Raw genomic sequence first — 21,213 nt, 5'->3', positions numbered from 1 at the left:
TTTGGTATATAACATTCTAGGATTTTACATACCTGGTGGTCTATTGACTGTTATCATCTGGTAACATTCTAATTTACATACCTGGTGGTCTATTGGACTCGTCATCATCTGGTAACATTCTAATTTACATACCTGGTGGTCTATTGACTGTCATCATCTGGTAACATTCTAATTTACATACCTGGTGGTCTATTGACTGTCATCATCTGGTAACATTCTAATTTACATACCTGGTGGTCTATTGACTGTCATCATCTGGTAACATTCTAATTTACATACCTGGTGGTCTATTGACTGTCATCATCTGGTAACATTCTAATTTACATACCTGTGTGGTCTATTGTCTGTCATCATCTGGTATAACATTCTAATTTACATACCTGGTGGTCTATTGACTGTCATCATCTGGTAACATTCTAATTTACATACCTGGTGGTCTATTGACTGTCATTATCTGGTAACATTCTATTTTACATACCTGGTGGTCTATTGACTGTTCATCATCTGGTAACATTCTAATTTACATACCTGGTGGTCTATTGACTGTCATTATCTGGTAACATTCTAATTTACATACCTGGTGGTCTATTGACTGTCATCATCTCCGGGTAACATTCTAAATTTACATACCTGGTGGTCTATTGACTGTCATCATCTGGTAACATTCTAATTTACATACCTGGTGGTCTATTGACTGTCATCATCTGGTAACATTCTAATTTACATACCTGGTGGTCTATTGACTGTCATCATCTGGTAAACATTCTAATTTACATACCTGGTGGTCTATTGACTGTCATCATCTGGTAACATTCTAATTTACATACCTGGTGGTCTATTGACTGTCATCATCTGGTAACATTCTAATTTACATACTTACCCTGGTGGTCTATTGACTGTCATCATCTGGTAACATTCTAATTTACATACCTGGTGGTCTATTGATATGTCATCATCTGGTAACATTCTAATTTACATACCTGGTGGTCTATTGACTGTCATCATCTGGTAACATTCTAATTTACATACCTGGTGGTCTATTGACTGTCATCATCTGGTAACATTCTAATTTACATACCTGGTGGTCTATTGACTGTCATCATCTGGTAACATTCTAATTTACATACCTGGTGGTCTATTGACTGTCATCATCTGGTAACATTCTAATTTACATACCTGGTGGTCTATTGACTGTCATCATCTGGTAACATTCTAATTTACATACCTGGTGGTCTATTGACTGTTATCATCTGGTAACATTCTAATTTACATACCTGGTGGTCTATTGACTGTCATCATCTGGTAACATTCTAATTTACATACATGCCTGGTGGTCTATTGACTGTCATCATCTGGTAACATTCTAATTTACATACCTGGTGGTCTATTGACTGTCATCATCTGGTAACATTCTAATTTACATACCTGGTGGTCTATTGACTGTTATCATCTGGGTAACATTCTAATTTACATACCTGGTGGTCTATTGACTGTCATCATCTGGTAACATTCTAATTTACATACCTGGTGGTCTATTGACTGTCATCATCTGGTAACATTCTAATTTACATACCTGGTGGTCTATTGACTGTCATCATCTGGTAACATTCTAATTTACATACCTGGTGGTCTATTGACTGTTATCATCTGGTAACATTCTAATTTACATACCTGGTGGTCTATTGACTGTCATCATCTGGTAACATTCTAATTTACATACCTGGTGGTCTATTGACTGTCATCATCTGGTAACATTCTAATTTACATACCTGGTGGTCTATTGACTGTCATCATCTGGTAACATTCTAATTTACATACCTGGTGGTCTATTGACTGTCATCATCTGGTAACATTCTAATTTACATACCTGGTGGTCTATTGACTGTCATCATCTGGTAACATTCTAATTTACATACCTGGTGGTCTATTGACTGTCATCATCTGGTAACATTCTAATTTACATACCTGGTGGTCTATTGACTGTCATCATCTGGTAACATTCTAATTTACATACCTGGTGGTCTATTGACTGTCATCATCTGGTAACATTCTAATTTACATACCTGGTGGTCTATTGACTGTCATCATCCTGGTAACATTCTAATTTACATACCTGGTGGTACTATTGAACTGTCATCATCTGGTAACATTCTAATTTACATACCTGGTGGTCTATTGACTGTCATCATCTGGTAACATTCTAATTTACATACCTGGTGGTCTATTGACTGTCATCATCTGGTAACATTCTAATTTACATACCTGGTGGTCTATTGACTGTCATCATCTGGTAACATTCTAATTTACATACCTGGTGGTCTATTGACTGTCATCATCTGGTAACATTCTAATTTACATACCTGGTGGTCTATTGACTGTCATCATCTGGTAACATTCTAATTTACATACCTGGTGGTCTATTGACTGTCATCATCTGGTAACATTCTAATTTACATACCTGGTGGTCTATTGACTGTCATCATCTGGTAACATTCTAATTTACATACCTGGTGGTCTATTGACTGTCATCATCTGGTAACATTCTAATTTACATACCTGGTGGTCTATTTGACTGTCATCATCTGGTAACATTCTAATTTACATACCTGGTGGTCTATTGACTGTCATCATCTTTGGTAACATTCTAATTTACATAATACCTGGTGGTCTATTGACTGTCATCATCTGGTAACATTCTAATTTACATACCTGGTGGTCTATTGACTTTTCTATTGACTGTCATCATCTGGTAACATTCTAATTTACATACCTGGTGGTCTATTGACTGTTATCATCTGGTACACATTCTAATTTACATACCTGGTGGTCTATTGACTGTCATCATCTGGTAACATTCTAATTTACATACCTGGTGGTCTATTGGACTGTCATCATTACTGGTAACATTCTAATTTACATACCTGGTGGTCTATTGAGCTGTCATCATTTCTGGTAACATTCTAATTTACATACCTGGTGGTCTATTGACTGTCATCATCTGGTAACATTCTAATTTACATACCTGGTGGTCTATTGACTGTCATCATCTGGTAACATTCTAATTTACATACCTGGTGGTCTATTGACTGTCATCATCTGGTAACATTCTAATTTACATACCTGGTGGTCTATTGACTGTCATCATCTGGTAACATTCTAATTTACATACCTGGTGGGTCTATTGACTGTCATCATCTGGGTAACATTCTAATTTACATACCTGGTGGTCTATTGACTGTCATCATCTGGTAACATTCTAATTTACATACCTGGTGGTCTATTGACTGTCATCACCTGGTAAACATTCTAATTTACATACCTGGTGGTCTATTGACTGTCATCATCTGGTAACATTCTAATTTACATACCTGGTGGTCTATTGACTGTTATCATCTGGTAACATTCTAATTTACATACCTGGTGGTCTATTGACTGTCATCATCTGGTAACATTCTAATTTACATACCTGGTGGTCTATTGACTGTCATCATCTAATAGGTAACATTCTAATGAGTACATACCTGGTGGTAACATTGACTGTCTCATTTAACATTCTAATTTACATGGTGGTCTATTGACTGTCATCATCTGGTAACATTCTAATTTACATACCTGGTGGTCTATTGACTGTCATCATCTGGTAACATTCTAATTTACATACCTGGTGGTCTATTGACTGTTATCATCTGGTAACAATTTCTAATTTACATACCTGGTGGTCTATTGACTGTCATCATCTGGTAAATCATTCTAATTTACATACCTGGTGGTCTATTGACTGTCCATCATCTGGTAACATTCTAATTTACATACCTGGTGGTCTATTGACTGTCATCATCTGGTAACATTCTTAATTTACATACCTGGTGGTCTATTGACTGTTATCATCTGGTAACATTCTAATTTACATACTGGTGGGTCTATTGACTGTTATCATCTGGTAACATTCTAATTTACATTCACCTGGTGGTCTATTGACTGTCATCATCTGGTAACATTTCTAATTTACATACCTGGTGGTCTATTGATGTTATCATCTGGTAACATTCTAATTTACATACCTGTGGTCTATTGACTGTCATCATCTGGTAACATTCTAATTTACATACCTGGTGGTCTATTGACTGTCATCATCTGGTAACATTCTAATTTACATACCTGGTGGTCTATTGACTGTCATCATCTGGTAACATTCTAATTTACATACCTGGTGGTCTATTGACTGTCATCATCTGGTAACATTCTAATTTACATACCTGGTGGTCTATTGACTGTCATCATCTGGTAACATTCTAATTTACATACCTGGTGGTCTATTGACTGTCATCATCTGGTAACATTCTAATTTACATACCTGGTGGTCTATTGACTGTCATCATCTGGTAACATTCTAATTTACATACCTGGTGGTCTATTGACTGTCATCATCTGGTAACATTCTAATTTACATACCTGGTGGTCTATTGACTGTCATCATCTGGTAACATTCTAATTTACATACCTGGTGGTCTATTGACTGTCATCATCTGGTAACATTCTAATTTACATACCTGGTGGTCTATTGACTGTCATCATCTGGTAACATTCTAATTTACATACCTGGTGGTCTATTGACTGTTATCATCTGGTAACATTCTAATTTACATACCTGGTGGTCTATTGACTGTCATCATCTGGTAACATTCTAATTTACATACCTGGTGGTCTATTGACTGTCATCATCTGGTAACATTCTAATTTACATACCTGGTGGTCTATTGACTGTCATCATCTGGTAACATTCTAATTTACATACCTGGTGGTCTATTGACTGTTATCATCTGGTAACATTCTAATTTACATACTGGTGGTCTATTGACTGTCATCATCTGGTAACATTCTAATTTACATACCTGGTGGTCTATTGACTGTCATCTCATCTGGTAACATTCTAATTTACATACCTGGTGGTCTATTGACTGTCATCATCTGGTAACATTCTAATTTACATTTACCTGGTGGTCTATTGACTGTCATCATCTGGTAACATTTCTAATTTACATACCTGGTGGTCTATTGACTGTCATCATCTGGTAACATTCTAATTTACATACCTGGTGGTCTATTGACTGTCATCATATGATTACATTACCTAGTGGACTATGACTGTCATCATCTGGTAACATTCTAATTTACATACCTGGTGGTCTATTGACTGTCATCATCTGGTAACATTCTAATTTACATACCTGGTGGTCTATTGACTGTCATCATCTGGGTAACATTCTAATTTACATACCTGGTGGTCTATTGACTGTCATCATCTGGTAACATTCTAATTTACATACCTGGTGTGTCTATTGACTGTCATCATCTGGTAACATTCTAATTTACATACCTGGTGGTCTATTGACTGTCATCATCTGGTAACATTCTAATTTACATACCTGGTGGTCTATTGACTGTCATCATCTGGTAACATTCTAATTTACATACCTGGTGGTCTATTGACTGTTATCATCTGGTGGTAACATTCTAATTTACATACCTGGTGGTCTATTGACTGTCTTCATCTGGTAACATTCTAATTTACATACCTGGTGGTCTATTGACTGTCATCATCTGGGGTAACATTCTAATTTACATACCTGGTGGTCTATTGACTGTCATCATCTGGTAACATTCTAATTTACATACCTGGTGTCTATTGACTGTCATCATCTTGGTAACATTCTAATTTACATACCTGGTGGTCTTATTGACTGTCATCATCTGGTAACATTCTAATTTACATACCTGGTGGTCTATTGACTGTCATCATCTGGGTAACATTCTAATTTACATACCTGGTGGTCTATTGACTGTCATCATCTTGGGTAACATTCTAATTTACATACCTGGTGGTCTATTGACTGTTTTCATCATCTGGTAACATTCTAATTTACATACACTGGTGGTCTATTGACTGTCATCATCTGGTAACATTTCTAATTTACATACCTGGTGGTCTTAGTGTAGCTGCCTTTTCTCTGTGAACATTCTAATTTATGTATGTTGTAGCTGCCTTTTCTCTGTGAACATTCTAATTTATGTATGTTGTAGCTGTCTTTTCTCTGTGAACATTCTAATTTATGTATGTTGTAGCTGCCTTTTCTCTGTGAACATTCTAATTTATGTATGTTGTAGCTGTCTTTTCTCTGTGAACATTCTAATTTATGTATGTTGTAGCTGCCTTTTCTCTGTGAACATTCTAATTTATGTATGTTTTAGCTGCCTTTTCTCTGTGAACATTCTAATTTATGTATGTTGTAGCTGCCTTTTCTCTGTGAACATTCTAATTTATGTATGTTGTAGCTGTCTTTTCTCTGTGAACATTCTAATTTATGTATGTTGTAGCTGCCTTTTCTCTGTGAACATTCTAATTTATGTATGTTGTAGCTGCACTTTTCTCTGTGAACATTCTAATTTATGTATGTTGTAGCTGTCTTTTCTCTGTGAACATTCTAATTTATGTATGTTGTAGCTGTCTTTTCTCTGTGAACATTCTAATTTATGTATGTTGTAGCTGCCTTTTCTCTGTGAACATTCTAATTTATGTATGTTGTAGCTGCCTTTTCTCGTTGAACATTCTAATTTATGTATGTTGTAGCTGTCTTTTCTCGTTGAACATTCTAATTTATGTATGTTGTAGCTGTCTTTTCTCGTTGAATATTCTAATTTATGTATGTTGTAGCTGTCTTTTCTCGGTGAACATGCTGCCACGACTGTTACATGCCTGTAATAAATACCTCAAGCAAAGTCAGATGGAAATGCCCCTCGGTCTCATCGTCCACCTCGTCCTCAGTAGTGATGACTTTATGGACAAGTTCACCAAATCCCTGAAGGACCTCAAGGTACAGCATTTAGCATACAGTATATGGAGGTCAATACAATAATAGTGAAAGGATTCAGAACTTTGTGTTTTATTTTGAAACTTATGTTGAGTGAGCTTGAATTTGGAAGCTGAATGTTGAGTGACCTTGAACTTCAAACTAAATTTTGAGTGACCTTCAACTTTGAAGTTTAATATTGAGTAACCTTGAACTTTGAAGCTTAAAGTTGTGTGACCTTGAACTTTTAAGCTTAATGTTTGTCTTAACAACTCAATATCCAAGTTTAAATGTACTCCTAATTGCCTCTAAAATTATAATAAGTACGATTGCAAGACACATTTGTAGGAAATATTCTTTTCTGTACTGTATCAAATACAAACATCCTGAAGCCAGGATTGAGATTTGTTATATGTGATGTTGTATATTTCAGGCTGTGTCCTTCCTTAGTAACTGTATTCAACCGTCAAGTCAGGAATCTGTTATGTGTGATGTTATTTCCCTTTGCAATCATCTAGTCAGATCATCTAAAGATAATTACCAACTCGTTAAGTCCGTCTTCCATGGCACTAAAGGTGAGTTGTCCCCCTTTTTGATTTTTAGTTTTTTTTAACATATCTAATAGTTTCAAACAGTATTACCAACATTGATCTTCTACATTGGCTGACAAGTGGTTTGGCTTTGTTATGATAAAAGGATACTGTAAGTTATCTCCCTTAAAAGAAATTTCAATACCTGTATTTAGTAATGCAGACATACAGGGTCTTGAGAATAAAATGGAGTTATCTCCCTTACAATTTAAAGTCAAGAACAGTAGAAGTGTCTCTCTTGCCTTAAGATAATTTTCCAAAAGACTAGTAGCGTTACATATCAGACAGTCAGGAATATGAAAGTAAAGGTGTTACTGTCTGATCAAAACTAGGGAAAAATCAATTAAACATACAGCAGTAAATATACAAAAGTACCTGGTGGAGTTATGGCCCTTTGATAAACGAAAAACGACATTTTTGTCTGTTTCCATTCAATAACTCTCACAAATATAATAGGCCTTTGATTAACGAAAGCAGGGAATGTAAATTCCATAATTTTATAATAGATGCTTTGATCCTAGAAACAGTGAAAAAATAGTGAAGTAACAATTAAATAAAATTTTGTTAATTTTTATAAATCTTGTTTTTCATGTTGTGGGTGAATTCCTACTATAAATGATAATGTAATCGCACACTACAGGTGACTATGAGCCTCTTTCTACCTTACTACGACACCGATCAGGAGCAGTCAAGTCCCGAACCTGTAGTCTCATCGGAAACCTCATGAAGCACCATGGCCAGTTTTACGCTATCCTAAAACAGAGGTCGGTATATAGGGTATACAGTTTTGGTTAGAGGTTACTGTTGACTTTGGCTTAATTATACATCTAGTTTCTCTGTAACTCGATTTCAAAACAACTTTTCTCAATATGTATACATGGTAGACAAAAAGTTAAGAGTTGGATAAAAAGGTAGGTATTTTTGAACATGCACAGCCCACCATCATCAGATGGTGGGCTATTCAAATCGCCTTTCGTCCGTGGTCCGTGGTCCGTCCGTCCTTCCGTCCTTCCGTCCTTCCGTCCTGCCGTCCTTGTCCGTCCGTCCGTCCGTCCGTTAACAATTCTTGTTACCGCTAATTCTCAGAAAGTGCTGAAGGGATCTTTCTCAAATTTCATATGTAGGTTCCCCTAGGACTCTAGTTGTGCATATTGCATTTTGGGACCGATCGGTCAACAAGATGGCCAACAGGCGGCCATCTTGGATTTTGATAGTTAAAGTTTGTTACCGCTATTTCTCAAAAAGTGCTGAAGGGATCTTTCTCAAATTTTATGTACAGGTTTCCCTAGGACTCTAGTTGTGCATATTGCATTTTGGGACTGATCGGTCAACAAGATGGCCGACAGGCAGCCATCTTGGATTTTGATAGTTAAAGTTTGTTACCGCTATTTCTCAAAAAGTACTGCAGGGATCTTTCTCAAATTTCATATATAGGTTCCCTAGGGCCCTAGTTGTGCATAATGCATTTTGGGACCGATCGGTCAACAAGATGGCCGACAGGCGGCCATCTTGGATTTTGATAGTTAAAGTTTGTTACCGCTATTTCTCAGAAAGTGCTGAAGGGATCTTTCTCAAATTTCATATACAGGTTCCCCTAGGACCCTAGTTGTGCGTATTACATTTTGGGACCGATCGGTGAACAAGATGGCCGACAGGTGGCCATCTTGGATTTTTGACAGTTTAAGTTTGTTACCGCTATTACTCAAAAAGTACTGAAGGGATCTTTCTCAAATTTCATATATAGGTTTCCCTAGGGCCCTAGTTGTGCATATTGCATTTTGGAACCGATCGGTCAACAAGATGGCTTGGATTTTGATAGTTAAAGTTTGTTACCGCTATTTCTCAAAAAGTACTGAAGGTGTCGTTTACAAATTTCATATGAAGGTTCCCCAAGGACCCTAGTTGTGCATATTAATAAATTGGGACCGATCAGTAAACAAGATGGCCCGACCGACGGCCATATTGGATTTTGATTGTTAAAGTTTGTTACCGCTATTTCTCAGAAAGTACTGAAGGGATCTTTCTCAAATTTTATGTGTAGGTTCCCCTTGTACCCTAGTTGTGCATAGTACCTTTTAGGACTGATGCATAATGCCTTTCGGGACTGATCGGTAAACAAGATGGCCAACCGGCCGCCATCTTAGATTTCATTGTTGAAGTTTGTTACCACTATTTCTTAGAAAGTACTATAGCGATCTGTCTCAAATTTTATATGTCATGTGTTTGAAAAAGTTTGAAAAGCAGGGAAAAGATCCCTCTTTCCATTGTCAGACATAGATCTTTCTTTGGTGGGCGCCAAGATCCCTCTGGGATCTCTTGTTGAACATGCACAGGCCCTGATTTTTTTAAGCAAACTTCTGTAATAAAATTTCATATAAGTTACAAGTCTGTACTTTTGTTTCGAGAAACTGGTGCCAGGACTAATTATAGACCATGATGTAATGGTAGCAAATTTATACTTAGAAACTTACATTTTAGGGACAAAATTCTTTCTGGATTGATAGCTGCTCTAAAGGATGAAGATCCTCATGTTCGTAAGGTAAAGTACATTAAAAAAAATTTGTGTATGATTTTCTTAGTAAATTCTCACTTGATAATTATTTAGCCAGTGCTGTAAAATCTAAACTTTTGCTGTTGCCTCGCCCTGTAACTTTGAAATATACCCCTCTATCTGGACCTCATCTGATCCTGACATCTTCAGTTTTACTTCCCCCTCCCTCCTTGGAAATTTCAGACCTTATCATCCCAGCTTCCCCACTCCACCTGTTTTATTTGTGAGTGACTATATATTCTCTATCGATCCTTATCTTCTTATATATCTCACCTTTCTCTACAGATGTTAGCATGTAAGTGGTCTTAAAGTGGAAAGAAACCAGAGTTCCAGAAGAGACCCACACAACCGTTTCATGTTTGTGCCAGGGATTTAACACAATGGCTGTTAATTTGTAGATGGCTAGGTGAAAGGCGAATGGTGTGATCACTATACACCACCAAATCTTTAATCTGTATGGTAATGATAATACGATATTGTTACAGGGTGCCAGCTATGCGGTAGGGAACGCTGCGTTCCACAATGCGGACCTTTACGCCAAACTCCGTCCAGTCATTCCCGTCCTGATGGATCTTCTCCGAGATCCTGTCTCTAAAACCAAGGCGAATGCAGCAAGTAGGTACCATTCATATATCTTAAACTTGTTATCCCAGAAAATGGCAAAACTGTCATAATTTTCTCCAAATCAGGATAAAACTGATTGAGTGTAGAAATGTGTCCATGGTGAATTTTAAACAAGTTTCTATCTAGTTATCTCCAAAGCAAATCTTATTAAATAATAAGGGTTTAGTTATAATAGTATCAAAAATTGTATCAGGATATCTATAGTTATAATTAGTATCAAAAATTGTATCAGGTAGGAATAAACCTAATAAGTGTGAAGTCCAAATATTGTAATTTCTTGTACTAGAAACGTGTCTGAAGATTAATCTGGTGTTGTAAAAATGTCGTACACTGATTCTGACATTGCATCTGGTCCTCATTACAATGGTTGTTAAATGTAAATTGTTTCAATGTGTTGATGCTGATCTGTATTCACAGGTGTGTTTGGTAATATGAGTCTACATTCCAATACTCTGTGTTCAGACCTCAAGAAAGCCAAAGTTATATCACGGTAAGCTTTCTCTGAAATCAACAATTTTCCAAAATAGAGATCATATTATCATATCAAACGAAAAGGTCATTGACAGGAGATTCAGATAGGTCTGCTGAGAAAAAACTAGTTTGAGTTCAAAGTTTGGCAGACTCAATACTTTTCATTTTAGAAATCAAAGCTGTTAAGTAGTAAAGCAGAATATTAGCCCACCATCGATCATCAGATGGTGGGCTATTCATTAACAACTTTCGTCCGTGGTCTGTCTCCATCCGTTAACAATTCTTGTTATTGCTATTTCTCAGAAAGTGTTGAAGGGATCTTTCTCAGATTTCATATGTAGGTTCCCTTAGAGCCCTAGTTGTGCATATTGCATTTGGGGACTGATCGGTCAACAAGATGGCCGTCAGGCAGCAATCTTGGATTTTGATAGTTAGGGTTTGTTATTTTTATTTCTCAGAAAGTGCCAAATGAATCATTCTCAAATTTCATATGTAGGTTCCCCAAGGGCCCTAGTTGTGCATATTGCATTTTGGGACTGATTGGTCAACAAAATGGCTGACCCGTCGCCATCTTAAATTTTGATAGTTGAAGTTTGTTACCACTGTTTCTCAGAAAGTACTTAAAGGATCTGTCTCAAATTTCATATGTAGGTTCCCCTTGGGCCCTAGGGCCCTAGGGCCCTAGGGCCCTATAGCTTATTGTGCATAATGCATTTTAGAACCGATCGGTCAACAAGATGGCCGACAGGCTGCCATCTTTTATTTTGATAGTTGAAGTTTGAAAAGTAGAGAAGATCTATCTGATAATTGTCAGACATAGACCAATCTTTGGTGTGCGCCAGGATCCTTCGGGGATCTTTTGTTGATACTTTGATGCTAAAACTTAAATAACATTTCATTTACGTGTTTAAATATCATGATAATTAATGATTTCATTTAGTAAGTGCACTAAACATGATATACTGAAAAGAAGTTTTAGTGTTAATTTTTTTTAATTCAGTCAGTATTTTAAGTGAAAAGAGCTTGCTTGAAATGTATAAAACAGTGAGATCATGTACATGTGCCTGTGTGTTAGATATCTATGATTTGGAAATAAGTTTTGTTGTACTTTGCACTGTATATAATCATGCACCCTTTCTGATAAACCATAAAGTTCAAAGATATAAAGAATTGAAGTACAAAATTCCTTTTATATTAGTTAAATTTTCTGTCAGTATTCAAATAGTCTCCTATCAGCTTCCCACCCTTTTTACTTGTTTGATTAACCAGATGTAAACTGTATTTTAGATGTCATATTTAGTTGTGTACCAGTTTGTACCAACTACTGGTTTGTGGTGGTTTGTATTGAGGGAATCCCTATGACATTCTGTTAATTTCTCCAGGTTACTAGATTTAGCATGTAACGACCAGCACCACAGTGTTCAAGTCAGTGCTATACTAGCTCTCAGGAGTCTCACTCGCATGGACGATCTCAAAAAGGTTGGTCGGAATATCTTCTTACATTGATATGTTGAAATAGTCCAAATGCATGTATAATCAATATGTTAATATAATGTTGGTAGCTTTAACGTTATCTGATATGTTTGGTTAATATGGTGAACCATTTTCACATGAGAATATTTTCCATCATAATTCGCTGGGTTTTTTTAATTGATCATAAATGATCAATTTTCATTGCCTGAACGTCACATGCAAATTAAGAAAGCTATGAACAGATGGTTTTGATTATCCTATGAATTAGTATGTAAATTTGAAATTCTGAAAAGTGTTAAATTAATGAATAGAGATACAGTTGATAGCTGCAGTGTTTTTCCTGGGTATTTTGGGAAATTGCCACCTGGTGAAAATTGGGAATTTTTGTGCGATAAAAGCAGGAAATTGGGAAAAAATTTAACGGTGTTTATGGAAATTTTGGAAAAGGTAGAAATAAACAATTATCCTTCTCTAAGAGTCATAGTAAGAATGTATACTAAAATACAATGTTCAAACTTGAAATTTCCAGATTTTTTTTGTTTCGTCACACAAAATACGCTTCAACTCACTGTTTTGGGAAATTTAGACATAGATTTGGGAAAAAATAACAAGAAATACAATTGGGAATGAGGCCGAATTTCGGCCCCAAATATATAGGCAGGAAAAACACTGAGCTGCCATGATAAGTAGCTGTTTTACAAATATTTTTTTTCATTTCTACAGGAAATGGTATCCCAGAAGGCAGTAGAGAAGTTGAACTCGATCACCGTAGCCAACACTCCACGTCCCGGATCTGTGGCTTCACGACCGCCTAGTATCATGGGAGTGGGCATCAGTTTTCAGAGTAGTTATGGCTCCAGTAGTTCTCATGTGTACAATCACAGCAGTAAACTGGTGCGAATTTTACAGGGACATGGGTAAAACTACTGTGTACTAACATCATCACACATATATACTTCAATACATTTATCATGTTAACTAAATAAGAAATGTCTCATTCATCTTCAGTCTATATAATGCAGTTTTTCATTTTCATTTGAAAATCAAACCTTATTTGTTTATATTTTTATCAGTATGCGCAAATGTGATTTAAGATGCAATAGTACCATTTCACATTCCAAAAACAATCATTTCAGATATTAAAAATGCTGGAAATAGGTTCTTGAAATTGTCTCCAATTTTACTGTTAACAGTATTTGATTGTAAACCTGGTATAAAACATTTATTTTTTCACTGATCTGTATCAGTGACCTGTTATTTTGTGAATTTTAAAACATTGCTAGTTGTTATAATCCATAACTCATTTTTATGTTACAATAATCGTGCACTGTATACACTGTAATTTGTTACCGATTTTTATGCCCTGCCATAATCAAATGTTGGGATATAGAATGTTACTTATATGTCCGTTCCATCTCAATTCAATAAGTGGGTTGTTTATGTCTTGCAGACATTGCTACTTAAAAAAAAATATATAAAGTATGCAGAACTAATTCTGATTCAACATTCCAACTGTTTTGATATGTACAGTCAAAATTGTTTTACGAGACCTTCCAATGTATATGTATTGAGTACATGTATATTATATACACAATAATGTTTGTTTTAGGTAATGAAATATCACCATAGAGTTACACATACATAAATTAATAAACATTGATGCATAACTGTGACAGTCAAACTTATAATTCTGAGAAAGTGAAGAATATTCATAGAATTTTTTTTAAATTATTAAAATCCTAAAATTACATAATTTAGTGCACTCTTAGACTGGATCTCAATTTAATTCATGTATACAATGTGCATGTCTGTACTAGGAAAAATATACATGTAATGATCCAATAAATCATCTGAAATTAATTTTGGGTACCACAGTTGATATTTACACATTATATCCATTAACTCTGTTAATTCTGTCACCATTTACAAAAGTCAAATATTTGTCTTTGTACACAGGCATTTTATTGAATTATCAGAAATGTGAGAAATAGCTCTTACTACAGTACCTCTAGTTCTCTTAGACTAATTCTGTCTTTGAAGTGCAGAGATAACTGGGACAAGTTTCATTTTGATTGTCTGAGTGTAGTCTTTATTTTTAACATAAGTTTGAAAAAAAAGAACATCAAGATTTGTTTTTGTAAAAGATTGACAACACTTGAATCTAGCTACTGTTACAATCTTAATACATGTGATTGTATTGTTCCAGATATTGTTTGGTAGATTCATCATATTTTCTTATTTCAAGGTCAATACAAACATTATAGACTGACTAACATATCAATCTAAGACTTTATACGTCATTGCTATGTACATTGTATATTGGTATCAATTAGTAGATAAGAAAATGTCAGACAGTCTGATATATTTTATTTCATTTATTGATGAGAATTGTTCATTCCTTTACACAACAATTGTCCCTATATTTTATGAATTATTAATATCAAATCTATTACACAAATCGTGAATGCTCACTCTCTGTGCTTCATATATTGCCGTCCAACCTCTATTTTATAGTGCTTTATACATTGTCTTTTAATCTTGTGATCCTGATTTGTGTAAGGATATTAACTCTACAGTACAACTTTGTTATACAGTATTTCGTCCATGAATTTATAGAAAATGAAGTTGGGGTATAACAAACTTCATTGTACTTTACAAGTGAATAATTACCTGTATTTTAATGTGCATAATTCTCTGCATCATTTTACCAGTTGTCTTTTCTAATAAGCATACCTAAACGACTGCTAATTACAAACAATGATATTGACATACATATACATACTGTAATTATATTGACCAGAGCTGATGGAAGATTTCCAATGATTCAATTATCGTTACTTTCCAGGATGCAATAATTCTATAAATATTAATATTAAAGTTCACCTAATTGTTAGTATTTCATTGTTTGAATTTAAATGTTCAATATTTTATGATGTTCAATTCAATGTTTGGAAGATTTTGTCATCGCTCCATAATTATTACAGTACGGAACTCATATCCTGGGAATTGAATTCTGTTCTGTAAATCTGCTGAGTATTAATGATAAGACTTAAATAAGGAGGGTAAATTACCCTGTATCTAGGTAGTAAATGGTGATTTACTATGTAAATTAATTGTATTTGTATGTACTTGTGAATATCGGAATACCTGGTATTATCTCAGTCTGTATAATTATGATATAATCTATTTTGTGTTGTGTTTAAAGGTAGAATATACTACCTATGAGTGGGTATATATGTGTGAAGTAACAAATATATGTGAAAATGTGTGTATAAAGATACAGTTACGCTTTTAAGTATGGAAGAGAGAGAAATGAAAGATATAGTTACGCTTTTAAGTATGGAAGAGAGAGAAATGCAGTACATGTAGTACAAGCGAATTGGTGATTACTTATAACGGTTATAATATTAATTGAATTATTTATTGATATTAATTAAATGTAAAATATGTTTTTAGATAATCATCTACACATAGACTATATTAGTCTGCTAAACCTGCTAACATTATTAGGTTGTTGTTTTTTTAGCCCACCATCAACAGATGGTGGGCTATTCAAATCGCTTTTTGTCCGTGGTCCGTCCTTCCGTCCGTCCGTCCGTCCTTCCGTCCGTTAACAATTCTTGTTACCGCTATTTCTCAGAAAGTACTAAAGGGATGTTTCTCAAATTTCATATGTAGGTTCCCCTAGGGCCCTAGTTGTGCATATTGTATTTTGGGACCAATCGGTCAACAAAATGGCCGCCAGGCAGCCATCTTGGATTTTGATAGTTAAAGTTTGTTACCGCTATTTCTCAGAATGTACTGAAGGGATCTTTCTCAAATTTCACATGTAAGTTTTTCTTGGGGCCTAGATGTGCATATTGCATTTTGGGACCAATCAGGTAACAAGATGGCGACAGGCCGCCATCTTGGATTTTGATAGTTAAAGTTTGTTACCGCTATTTCTCTCAGACAGTGCTGAAAGAATTCTTCTCAAATTTCATGTACAGGTTCCCCTAGGGCCCTAGTTGTTCATATTGCATTTTGGGACCAATCGGTGAACAAGATGGCCGACAGGCCACCATCTTGGATTTTGACAATTGAAGTTTGTTACAGCTATTTCTCAGAATGTACTGAAGGGATCTGTCTCAAATTGCATGTGCAGGTTCCCCTAGGGGCTTAGTTGTGCATATTGCATTTTGGGACCGATTGATGAACAAGATGGCCGACAGGCCGCCATCTTGGATTTTGATAGTTAAAGTTTGTTACCGCTATTTCTCAGAAAGTACCTAAAGAATTCTTCTCAAATTTCATGTGCAGGTTCCCCTAGGGGCCTAGTTGTGCATATTGCATTTTGGGACCGATCGATGAACAAGATGGCCGACAGGCCGCCATCTTGGATTTTGACAATTGAAGTTTGTTACAGCTATTTCTCAGAAAGTGCTGAAGGGATCTGTCTCAAATTGCATGTGCAGGTTCCCCTAGGGGCCTAGTTGTGCATATTTGATTTTTTAGACCGATTGATGATTGAGATGGCCGACAGGTCGCCATCTTGGATTTTGATAGTTGAAGCTTGTTACCACTATTTCTTAGAAAGTACTGAAGGGATCTGTCTCAAATTTCATGTGCAGGTTCCCATAGGTCCCTGGTTATGCATATTGCATTTTCGGACCAATCGGTGAACAAGATGGCCGACAGGATGCCATCTTGGATTTTGACAATTGAAGTTTTTTTCTGCTTTGTCTAAGAATGTACTGAAGGGATCTGTCTCAAATTGTATGTGCAGGTTCTTCTAGGGGTCTAGTTGTGCATATTGCATTTTAGGACCGATCGGTGAACAAGATGGTCGACAGCACAGGTAGCCATCTTGGATTTTGATAATTGAAGTTTGTTACTGTTATATATCTCAGAAAGTAGTCAAAGGATCTTTCTCAAATTTCATGTGTAGTAATATGTAGTAAAAGTTTGAAAAGCAGAGAAAAGATCCCTCTTTCCTTTGTCAGACAAAGATCGTTCTTAGGTGGGCGCCAAGATCCCTCTGGGATATCTTGTTTGGCCTAACATATACTACCAAGATATATTTGGCAGAAAAAAAATTATACATGTAATAATGATAATATAGGCAGGTTTAGATGGCATGACTTTTGTTTAAGATTTTAAGATTTGGTTTAGAGAAATAAAATGACATTAAATTAATGGGATATGGGTACTTGATTTCCTGATTGGCCATAATATTTTCCTGGAAATAGTGTATGTTGTATGAATGAGTATGTGGCTGTCAATGTTGCAATGTATGGTATATTTATAAAATTATTCAAACTGAAACACCAATAAACACCAATAAAAGTGAAAGCAAAACAAATATTTGTTTTCTTTCTTTCATTTAAAGCTTAGCAGTTCAGTTCATCAGATTTGTCACAAACATCCAATACTTATTATAATAAGCTCAGCATGATCATTTAATTATCCTTGTCTGAAGTATAAAGTGACAAGAAGTATGTAGTGGGGAATGATGTTACATATTACTATAAGTTGTAATCTCCCAAAATGTGCACTTTCCACTGCCTTATAGTTTACAAATAAGGGTAATTATTTATATCAAAGACCAGAGTATTTGATTGATGTTAACTAAACCAAACAAAATGTTAAGGAAGTACTGTACCTTGAGCATGACAACTTTGAATGTTTTCTCCTAGCTCAAGCTCCATGTGGCCTGATAGAACAGTGATTTTATTACACTTCAATCAGAGTCATTCAATTCGGTCTGAAATATCTTGATCTAAGTGTGTGTCATTCAGCTATGAAGTTTAGGCTAGTGGTAAAAACATCATCCTTAAATTCTAAGATATTTTTTTCAATCGAAGAAATAAAATCATTTGGTCCATAACTTGCTTGAAGAGTTTGCAATCTGAGTGGGTTTGCTCAGTGTAACCGTATGTTCATTAGAAATAACTCCACACCTGTGAATGATACAGGACAGGTCCACCAGGCCTCTGATAAATAAATCAAAGTCAATCACTGGAACAAGCTTTATACCCTTGATAGTATAACTACTGGCCTAATATCATCATGTAACCCTTGGACATAGTTGGGGCCAACCAATCAACCAAACAATTGAGAATAATGTGTTTACAAATCAATCATAGGCTTCAGTTACGATCAAATGATGACGATATCAACGTAATTCTTGCACCAGTTCTGATTGAAAAATGAACGGAAAGAGAAATAACAAGGACACTTTCAGTGTTTGTGATTCATAATAGATTTAATGAACACATTAAAGTCGTACAAAAATATTTAATGTAACACACAGGTAATGTTTAACTTCTTTAGTAAAATATACTTGTCATGTAATTACCACACTTAAAAGAAAATGCCCATATTACATAAAGCAGCCAAGTATCTGATTTAATGAGAGTTCATTCACATCTGATCTCTACAACTTTGATTTGAGATTTGTCATTTAAGTAATAGCAATGTTCTCTTAGGCTATCACCCCAAAAGTCTTTTATTCAGGTTTAATTATTGATTTAAAATTTCCAGTTTCAGAGTAAATCACAGAGATTAGGTTACATCACTTTTAATCATTTAAGCATTGATGTAACTATTTTTTAACTTCATAGGGTTATGAAATAAATTTTGTTTGCAAACTGTGTGAATCTGCATAGCAGATTCTCACATAAGTTTGCAAAAAAATTTATTTCATAACTCTATGAAGTTAAAACGATAGCTACATCAATGCTTATAATTAATTTTTCAGACTCCTTGATAACAGAATATACGTTTAAGCATACGTCTCTATTGATTTTTCAATAGATTATTTTTTCTAATTAAATTAATACGCAATGTCGTCGTCTCTATGTATTGTGACGTGATTACGTCAGATTTTCGCGCCGTTCTCAGATTTTTTCTTCATAGTATATGAAGGAAAAGTATGCCAATCGGATATTTGGATTCAGTATGAAAACTAATAAAAATTTATCATTAGAAAAACCAACGTATTTTTGTATGCAATTAAATTTCGCTCATTTTGCAGACAACTAAAATTCTGAAAATGTTTCAATTATATAAATGCTAATTAAAACAAGAGGCCCAAAGGGCCTTAACGGTCATCTGACTACCTTGACAATAGTAAAATTAATTATATATAGTGTCACTTTGTCAGGATCATGTCAGGATAATTTTCAATTTCTTACAACAAATTTTATTTCAAACAAGAGGCCCAAGGGCCTTAACATATAGGAAATTACTTAGATATAGTGTCATGGTAGTCATCTTCGATTTGGGATCAACCAGAGATGTAACAATACTTTGTCGGGACCATGTCAGGATCATTTCATGTAAGTTTCAGCCAAATCCCAAAGGTAGAACTTGAGAAGAAGTTCAAAATGTGTTTTCAAGATGGCGGTTGTGGCGGCCATCTTGGATTTAGGATCGACCCGAAAAATAACAACACTTTTTCGGGACCGTGTCAGGATAATTTTATGCAAGTTTCAGCCAAATCCCAAAGGTAGAACTTGAGAAGAAGTTCAAAATGTGTTTTCAAGATGGCGGCTGTGGCGGCCATCTTGGATTTCGGATTGACCCGAAAAATAACAACACTTTGTCGGGACCATGTCAGGATCATTTCATGCAAGTTTCAGCCAAATCCCAAAGGTAGAACTTGAGAAGAAGTTCAAAATGTGTTTTCAAGATGGCGGCTGTGGCGGCCATCTTGGATTTCGGATCGACCCGAAAAATACCAACACTTTGTCGGGACCATGTCAGGATCATTTCATGCAAGTTTCAGTCAAATCGCACCGGTAGAACTTGAGAAGAAGTTCAAAATGTGTTTTCAAGATGGTGGCTGTGGCCGCCATCTTGGATTTCAGATCGACCCGAAAAATAACAACACTTTGTCGGGACCATGTCAGGATCATTTCATGCAAGTTTCAGCCAAATCCCACAGGTAGAACTTGAGAAGAAGTTCAAAATGTGTTTTCAAGATGGCGGCTGTGGCGGCCATGTTGGATTTCAGATCGACCCGAAAAATAACAACACTTTGCCGGGACCGTGTCAGGATCATTTCATGCAAGTTTCAGCCAAATCCCACTGGTAGAACTTGAGAAGAAGTTCAAAATGTGTTTTCAAGATGGCGGCTGTGGCGGCCATCTTGGATTTCGGATTGACCCGAAAAATAACAACACTTTGTCAGGACCATGTCAGGATCATTTCATGCAAGTTTCAGCCAAATCGCACTGGTAGAACTTGAGAAGAAGTTCAAAATGTGTTTTCAAGATGGCGGCTGTGGCGGCCATCTTGGATTTCGGATCGACCCGAAAAATAACAACACTTTGTCGGGACCGTGTCAGGATCATTTCATGCAAGTTTCAGCCAAATCCCACCGGTAGAACTTGAGAAGAAGTTCAAAATGTGTTTTCAAGATAGCGGCTGTGGCGGCCATCTTGGATTTCAGATCGACCCAAAAAATAACAACACTTTGTCGGAACCGTGTCAGGATCATTTCATGCAAGTTTAAGCCAAATCCCACTGGTAGAACTTGAGAAGAAGTTCAAAATGTGTTTTCAAGATGGCGGCTGTGGCGGCCATCTTGGATTTCGGATCGACCCGAAAAATAACAACACTTTGTCGTGACCATGTCAGGATCATTTCATGCAAGTTTCAGCCAAATCCCACT

The 21,213-nt window shown here is 35.8% G+C and overlaps 1 protein-coding gene across 1 annotated transcript in view; it reads left to right on the top strand.

Moving 5' to 3' along the window:
- LOC138332160 (serine/threonine-protein kinase 36-like) overlaps positions 1–14,654 on the top strand; it is a 70,944-nt gene extending 56,290 nt beyond the window's left edge. The window contains exons 26-33 of the mRNA XM_069280146.1: positions 6,713–6,872; positions 7,282–7,423; positions 8,079–8,202; positions 9,917–9,977; positions 10,475–10,604; positions 11,031–11,103; positions 12,467–12,563; positions 13,281–14,654. Coding sequence (XP_069136247.1) covers positions 6,713–6,872; positions 7,282–7,423; positions 8,079–8,202; positions 9,917–9,977; positions 10,475–10,604; positions 11,031–11,103; positions 12,467–12,563; positions 13,281–13,478 — 985 coding nt within the window. The 3' untranslated portion in view covers positions 13,479–14,654. The remainder of the gene's footprint in view (positions 1–6,712; positions 6,873–7,281; positions 7,424–8,078; positions 8,203–9,916; positions 9,978–10,474; positions 10,605–11,030; positions 11,104–12,466; positions 12,564–13,280) is intronic.
- Positions 14,655–21,213: the final 6,559 nt, after the last annotated feature.

This window comes from Argopecten irradians, chromosome 9 (assembly GCF_041381155.1).
Source record: "Argopecten irradians isolate NY chromosome 9, Ai_NY, whole genome shotgun sequence".
In the NCBI taxonomy this organism is placed as follows: Eukaryota; Metazoa; Mollusca; class Bivalvia; order Pectinida; family Pectinidae; genus Argopecten; species Argopecten irradians.
Note: the sequence above shows the minus strand (reverse complement) of the source record. Positions and strands in the feature narration are given on the sequence as shown.